The following is an 8615-nucleotide window of genomic DNA, read 5'->3' on the forward strand; positions in this document are numbered from 1 at the left end:
AAAAATATCCTTGCATTAAGATTTTAATTTAAAATTACCAAATTTATAAATTTCCTAATTTATCTATTGATTTGTGGTTAATATTGGTTCTCACAGTTATCACAAACAACTTAGTTCTCCCTTGAATAGGCCCCTATATATATATATAGGGGTGGGTTCAAATAAAAACCACTCGATTTGTAAAAACCGTAAAAATCTCATTCCACCAATCATAATTTTTCATTTTGTCCATTTTTTTGTAATTATGAAAGATTGATTAATCATTTTTATTGTGGAGGATGTTAATCATGGATATTATCATCTTCAGTATTTTTTAATTTTAGAGAAACACATGAAACAGTTTCATTAAAATTTCATTAAGTAGTATATGATATGAAACAACTTAATCAAAAAAAGTATTATATGAAACAATTTCACAAGATTAAACAATTTCATGAAAAAATTTCATAAGATTAAACAATGAAATCGACGGATGAGAGTAGTTTTTACGGTTTTTACAAATTGGAGTGATTTTCATTTGATCACTCATCTCTCTCTCTATATATGTGTGTGTGTGTGTGTGTAGAAGAACGATCAAATACAAACCACTCATATTTATACAAAGAATGTCCATGGATGATTCCAATTTGACTCCAATCCGATCATATCTTCCTCCACCAACAATTTCCAGCATTAATCTTCTATTCTTCTTATCAATCACTTAAAAGGTTGGACAGATAAAAAAGGATTGAATCTTTAAATAGATTTGTGATATCTGTTGATAGAAATAAGGAGGAAGGGTTCGGGTTGAGGAATATCCTATGTGTTTTTTAGTTAGGTACGTATTTACATTATGTTATAATAAGAAATCAAGTGATGGAGAGAGCGAAAAAAGTTCACCTGAAAAAAGATTTTGTTAAATAATAATGGTTTGTAAAATGTTAGATACATCAAATGATATAGAAGAAGAAAAAGAGATTTATTGATAGACAAATCATTGAGGAGCATATGGAAAAGTTGGAGGTTTTACCTTCAAGAATGAAGATAAAAAGGTTGGAGGTTAAACTTTTTAAAATTACCAAAACAATCTTATCTTAATGAATTTCATGTTTTAAATATAGTGATAGAAAAGTTTTTACAAATCTAATATTTTAAAAAACCGAAAATCTATTAAAAAGGAAAGATAGGCTTCTAATGTTTAGAGGATGACATCTCATTATATTTGATTTCTCCTTTAAAATCTCAATAAAACTCAAAAGGAATACATCAAAAAAAGACATCTTGAAGTTTGTTGAGATTATATCATAGTTTGTAATATTTTCATGATTCCATTATTGGACCATTGTTGTCATCAAAACTCTGAAAGTATTGTCAATAACAAACTATTGGTTTCATTGAGGAAAACTTAAGAAAATTATAGAAGAGAAAAGTTAAAAAAAAAAAAACTCTAAAATCCCAACAAAAATCAAAAGGAATGCATATCCGTATTAGTTTTCGCAAAATACACATAAAAAATATAATCTTTTATTAAAAAAAGATGTTGAAGTTTGTTGAGGCTATATCATAGTTTGTAATATTTTTATGATTTTATCATTGGACCATTGTTGCCATAAGATTTCATTATCAGATCACTGTTGCCATCAAAACTCTATATAAGGCTACAATTATAGTTTGTAATATTTTAAGAAAACTATATAAAAGAAAAGTTCAAAAAAATTGCTAAAATCCCAACAAAAATCAAAAGGAATGCATACCGAATTAGTCTTTTCGAAATAAACTTTGAAATGAATTTGTTGAAAAATAATGGTATGGTATATGAAATGAAAAACATCAAGTGAAGTGACGTAACTAGAGAAAAAGAAATCGAACAACGAACAAATTAATGAGGAAGAAAATGAAATATGAAAAGCAAATCAATTGATGTAGATAGAGAAAAGACATGAAGAAGAGTTGGTGATAATGAAAAGATGGTGTTAAATGCAAAAATAAATAAATAATCAATGTTATAGAAATTAAAATGTAAAATTAAGAAAAAAGATTAAAATGAGGTTGAATGAGAAAAAAAGATAAATAAGTTTTCTAGCTTTTAAGAAAAGTCAAGTTATCAACTTTGGTTCTTCCTTTAATATACTATAATCATACCCGCACAATGCAGCGAGATACATCTCGATTTTTTCTATTTTATTATTTGTCTATGTCAATGTTATAATACGATTTTATGTGTTTTTAAGAAAACAATAATGACTTTATTTTTTAATAAAATATAAATTTGAAGATATCAAAAAAATTTAAAAAAATGTTAATATTAAATCAACTATTTAAAAATTCTTATTTTTTATATAATTTCTTTAATTTTTTTATTATAATTTAATTTAAGTTTAATAATGAAGTAATTTATTTTTTGTTTAATAATATAACGTTTTATATATATAGTAATTAAGTATTCTATTAGAACTCAATGATTATCCTAATTATATTTTAGATTTTTATATTTAAAATGAGATGTTTATCTTGTATTTGATTATGTTTATCCGCAGTTAGTTACACGAATTCATATATGGAGCTTTAAAAAGTTATACTTACGCAAAATTTACTTGTAATCTTGAGTTTTAAGTAACATGAATTAATAAACAGTATTTTATGCATAAAAAGTGGTTTTAAAAAGTTTTTGTCAAACGTTTATAATATAGTATAGATATATAGATTCTCTCTTATTTTATATGGCTTATAATTTTTTGTTAAATTTATTCCAAATCATATATTTTCAACTTAAAACCATGAATCTTAAATAACATGAATACGAAAGACCACCAACACAATTACAATAAACATAGGCCAAACATGGTTATATTACATCTTATCTTGGTGTATGCATCCAACATAGTTGCACCACCAACATAGTTGCATTATTTTTTATACAGACTACAATATTTGATCTATTAAAAGCTACAAGATTTTTCAAGTACGTGAAACATCGTCCAAACTTTGATCATCGACATCCACTTTATGTCGAAACATCTTCGCACAAAGGAGAAAGTACCCAAAATTCACCACCCCGATCGCTGCTAATAACCAGAACACTATATCCAACCTACCATCGTTTAAGTCATCCATCAACCAGCTGGTATTTTTCTGAATCAAACTGGTCATCGCTGTACTCAAATAAAATCCAGCCGCAACCAACAACGATATCATAGCCGTTGATGTACTACGTAAAGATGTTGGGAATTCTTGATAGTATAATGATATTTGCCCCGGAAAGAGAAATGCTTCGCTTATTCCTAAAATGGTTAAAGGCACCACGAGCCATGATGCGGAAAATGGCACGATTGTGGTGCTACCCATGCTTGAGCCCGTCAAATGGTGGGCTCTAGCAGTGTGTAGCCTTTGGACCTCGATTAGGGCGGATGACACCAACGCCATGACGTTGATTACATGGCCAACTCCTATTTGTTGGAGGGGCGTTAGAGATCGACGGGATAGATTTTGCCACATGGGAAATATCAAACGGTCAAGGATTAAAATGGAAATGCTTGTGGCTAGAGTGCTGAAAAATAAAAAAGAGGCAGCTGGGATCTTGAAATGAGACCCTCCAAGGTGTCTATCCATGGTTAGAGCTTGGAGGATGGTGAAGTTGCTGATCATGCCAACAAGGGTACTCAACATAATGCTGGAGGACCACAGTGGCATTATTCTGATTAGGGTTTTAAAGTCTTCCACTTCTTGTACAGTAGATAGACTCCATGATCTTGAGTTTGGACCATCAGATTCAATCCTCAATGCCCCACGATTCAAGAACCTACATGATGATGAACTTACATTGAATTTGCAAACCCTAGATTAATAGAAAAGAATATATATATATATATATATATATAGAGAGAGAGAGAGAGAGAGAGAGAGAGAGTTCGTAAAAGTTTACCTGAAACTATCTGATGGGGTTGTGGTAGATTTATCATCATGGTTATAGTCTTGGTTTCTTGAAGAAACCTTCCTCTTCCTGACAGCTGCAACGATAACTCGAGCAATGCTTGTAAAAGGACTTCCTTTCGGTTTAATGTGTCGATAAAATTTGTTGCCCGACAAGAATAAGATGAGACCAACTGCGTTGCTAGCAACGCATATCCCGAACCCTAGTGTCCAACTCACATTATCTTGAACATAGATTAAGGCAGTTGAGCTTATGGCACTGGCAATATAAAAGAAACAGAAGTACCAATTGAAGTAGATTGCTGTATCGTTAGAGTTCTGAAACTGATCAGCTCCCATGGTAGCAATGGTGAAACGTGTGCCTCCAATTCCGATACAAGCTAACCCTAAGGTCGTGTATAGAACTCCATATTGAAGCTTTGATGGAGAATCACAAATGTTGATACATGGTGAAGGTCTTAGGGAAGGAAGTGAAGCCGTTAATGTCATAAGTGCCCCACCCTGAAATTAATATAAGTCGGAACTCATTTTCTAAAAGAAAAAGGATAGATTAATTAAATGATCATATATATATATATGTATATGTTATGAAGGAAGTTAAGTTAATTACCAGGAGAGAAACAAAGGAGAAAAAGGCGATGACAAAGAAGGAGCCATAAAAGGAGTCGGAGATGATAGCTCCGACCATGGGAAAGAGACTTAAGCAGCCAAGGACGACATTAAAGACCTGAGTGGCCTCGATGCTCTTAACATTGTATTTGGTGATAAGGTACACAATCAGGTTTCCGACCCACCCTCCTGTTGCCATTGTTAGAGCGAACATACTTCCTGCATCATATATATATGGAATGATCATCCATAAATGATGTGTGTGTGTGTATATATATATATATAGAGAGAGAGAGAGTGAGAGAGAATTAAAAACCTAAGATGAAGGGGAAGGTAGTCCATCCTCCTTGTTTACTATGTTTGATGAAGATATTGTTTGTGTCTTCAAGAGTCTCATGTTGGCTACTATTTTTCCCTTCAATGTCTTTCTGCAACCTATTGGGTTCCATTGTCTCTTGTTCTCAATGAGAAATTGAGATGAGTTGTATTATATATATAGAGAGAGTTTGTTTCAAATTCACTTATTACATTTGTATAATTAATGTAACTTGAAAAATTGAAATATTTATGGAAATGATGATAGTTCATTTATTATGATTTAAATATTTATGGAAGATGAATACGGTTCATTAATTATGATCAAGACTTTGTATTACGAAACAATCAAAATTTCTATGAAATTACATATTCATCAAATTAAATGGACGGTTGAAATTGAATTGTATTGGTTGTAAAAATGTAAGGGGTTGTATAAAGCTCATTCATTTTCATAAGGGAAAAGTAAAAAAAACCAATGTATTTTCTTATTTTGAATGGTTTAGTCCATAAATTATTTTTTTGAATAAAAAACATTAAGTTTGTGAACTATTTTTTTGAATGAAAAAACTTTAAAATTTAACATTTGAATTATCAAGCCTCTGATCTTTTTTAAATAAATAAACTTTCGAACTTTTACTATTCGATTAATGTAACTTTTTTTTTGTGTTAAAAAGACGTAGGAAACCAACTTTTAAAAGTGATATGATTTTTTTAAGTGTTTAGGGACTTAATCAATCCAAAAGATAAAGTTTAATAATTTTTTTTCATTCAAAACAATAGCTCACCGACACTACTAAAAAAAAGGGCATCACCGACGGATTTTTCTGGCGGAAATTCCGTCGGAAATATTACCGACGGATTACCGACGGATTTCCGACAGATACCAAAAAAGTCAAAAAAAGTCAACTTTTATCCATATCCGCCAAAGATCCCCCACAAATCCCCCACTGAATTTATCGGGAAAAAAATTAAAATTATTTAAAACGGTTTTTCAACGGATTTGTGACGGATTTCTGACGGATTTTTTTACTTATTCTACAACCGTCACAAATCCGTCGCAAAATTTGTCTAATTTATTTAAATCAACTAATTAGAGTTAATTAAAAACAATTTCCGACGGATTTTCATATTATAAGTTAGAAAAAATTAAAATATAATTACCGACGGATTTTCCGTCGGAAATCCGTCGGAAAATCTAAATCTCGTTTTAGATTACTTCTAATTAACCCGGACAATTACTAATATATGAAAAAAAATTCTGACGGATTTCCGACGGACATATCCGTCGGAAAATACAAATCCGTCGGAAATTCCGTCGGAAAAGGCATTTAGCGGCGGGGGTTTTTCCGACGGCTAAATCCGTCGGAAATCCGTCGGAAAGTTGTTTTTCCGACGGATTTTGCCGTCGGAAAAACCCCATTTTTTAGTAGTGCGACTTAATCATTCAAAATGAGAAATTTAATGATTTTTTCATTCAAAAAAAAATTGTTCAAAAACTTAATTATTTAAAGGAAAACGTCTAAAAACTTAATGAACTTTAATGTTTGGAATGATTAAGTCCTTAGACAATTTTTTTGAACAAATAATTTTTTGGACATTTCAAAACATGTTAAATAACTTCTTGGACATTCTAAAACATGTTAGATATATTCTTATGACCTATACAACTGGTTAATGTGGTAAAATAATGGAAAAAATCTGGAAAAAAATCAATGAACTTTCATATTTTGAATGATCAAGTTCTTAAACATTGTTTGAACAAAAAAAAATACTTATATCTATAAAATAAAACAAATATACCAAAAAGGTACTTAAATTTAAAAAAGATCATTGATCAAATTTATTTTAATTAAAAATAAAATATATATTGTCAGTGATTTTTCAAATTAAAAAAAAAATCTACCCCTGAGCTCAAAAACCTGGTGGAGGACTCATATAGCAGATTAGGTACCTCCAACAGGAGAATAAGAAAGAAAAAGAAGTTAAAAAAGATTATTGATTAAATTTATTTTAATTAAAAATTGAATATAAATTTCGGTATGTGATTTTTTAAATTAAAAAAATAAAAAAAGATTTAAAAAGGATTAATGATGAAATTTATTTTGATTAAAAATAAAATATATTTCGTTGGTGATTTTTCTAAATTAAAAAAATAGAAAATAATTTGATCAAATTACTGACAGATTAACGATAAAATTTAACTCAATACATAATTAATTAAAATTAGTCGCTAATCCGTCGGTAAACATGATATCACCAACAAAATTCAAACACGATTTTTCACACTTATTAACATGTTATTATGTTAGAGCGTCTGACAGTGGTCAAATTAATCATCAATTAGATATAAGTAATCAGTACATATATATACCAATGAACACTAGCGACAAATTTTAATTAATTATGTATTTGGTTAAACTTTATCGTTAATCCGTCAATAATTTAACCATTTTCTATTTTTTCTAATTTAGAAAATCATCAACAAAATATATTTTATTTTGAATTAAAATAAGTTTCATCGGTAATCATTTTTAAATCCTTTTTAATTTGAGAAATCATATACGGAGCATATTTTATTTCTAATTAAAACAAATATAATCAGTAACCGTTTTTAAATCATTTTATTTTTTATTTTTTATTTAAAAAATTCCTGATAGAATATTTTTTATTTTTAATTAAAATAAAATTTCATCAATAATTTTTTTTAAATGTAAGTTTTTTTTTTGTATATTTGTTTCATTTTATAGAAGTAAATACTTTTTTTGGTTCAAAAATGTTTAGGGATTTAATCATTCAAACTATAAAAGTTTATTGGTTTTCTTTTTCAGACTTTTTTCATTATTTTACTACATTAACCAGTTTTATATATAGGTCATAAAAATGTATCTAACAGATTTTAGAAAGTCCAAAAAGTTATTTAACAATTTTTGAAATGTTCAAAAACTTAATCATTCAAAACACTAAAGTCAATTGAGTTTTTAGACTTTTCCCTTATTTAAAATGGAATATTTCGTTGAATTTTTTTGAACTTTTTCATTTTCATGATATTATAGTTTAATTCCAAATGTTATATTTAAAAAAAAATCCAATTTCAAAACACAAAAAGTATATATAGATATTAAACAGACTTTTTTTTAAACTATAAAATAGACATTTGTTGTACTATATCTTTAAACATGTATTTTAGAATTATATATTTTAACATTATAATTTCTCATTTAAATGAAATTGGTCCATATATATTTATGGGCACTATAAATAAAGCAACAAAGTCAGAGTTATGCATGATAAAAAAAAAAGGATCCTTTTCATCATGGTAGGGTATATAAAATGGTCAAATCACAAAACTACAGTCAAATCAAATCAAATCAAATCTAAGGTTTATTGTTTAATTAATCACTAGTGTTCCAACCGTAGCGATAATACCAATTTTTAAAAAAAATGTTATAGACTAAAATTTGAATTGTTCTTCTAAAAAACTTAGGCAAATGTTTGTGGCAACTACTCATTAACATTAAAAGTTTTTAAGATGAGTTGACAATAATCTTAGAATCATATGCTAATTTAAGTTATCAAATTATGCTCGAGAATGGTGTTGCAAAGTACTCTACAAATGTTTGACTAATGTTAGTAGTTTGTTTAATTAAAAGTCACATTTTTAACTGAAATCTCATTTAAGGTGACAAAATCACAATTTTAATTTTGTGACAAATTTAATTGAAATCTCATTTGAAGTTATGAAAAAAATAAACGTTCTATAATATTTCAAGTGAAAATTA

General features: G+C 28.4%; 1 protein-coding gene across 1 annotated transcript; it reads right to left on the reverse strand.

Moving 5' to 3' along the window:
- Positions 1 to 2889: 2889 nt before the first annotated feature.
- Positions 2890 to 4967, reverse strand: LOC112529030 (protein NRT1/ PTR FAMILY 2.7-like). Its single transcript, XM_025140110.1, has 4 exons — positions 4835 to 4967; positions 4520 to 4737; positions 3902 to 4410; positions 2890 to 3778 (listed from the first exon to the last, which is right to left on the reverse strand). The coding sequence occupies exons 1-4, from the start codon at positions 4965 to 4967 to the stop codon at positions 2938 to 2940; spliced, it is 1701 nt and encodes a 566-aa protein (XP_024995878.1). The 3' UTR covers positions 2890 to 2937.
- Between the last annotated feature and the right edge of the window lie 3648 nt (positions 4968 to 8615).

The sequence above is a fragment of the Cynara cardunculus genome (genome assembly GCF_001531365.2).
Source record: "Cynara cardunculus var. scolymus isolate 2C chromosome LG 1, CcrdV1, whole genome shotgun sequence".
Taxonomy (NCBI): domain Eukaryota; kingdom Viridiplantae; phylum Streptophyta; class Magnoliopsida; order Asterales; family Asteraceae; genus Cynara; species Cynara cardunculus.

Coding starts and splice junctions, on each gene's coding strand:
- LOC112529030 (XM_025140110.1), bottom strand. CDS start 4,967: ATGGAACCCAATAGGTTGCAGAAAGACATTGAAGGGAAAAATAGTAGC. Junction 4,738..4,834: donor TACCTTCCCCTTCATCTTAG/GTTTTTAATTCT, acceptor TATATGATGCAG/GAAGTATGTTCGCTCTAACA. Junction 3,779..3,901: donor ACCCCATCAGATAGTTTCAG/GTAAACTTTTAC, acceptor ATCATCATGTAG/GTTCTTGAATCGTGGGGCAT.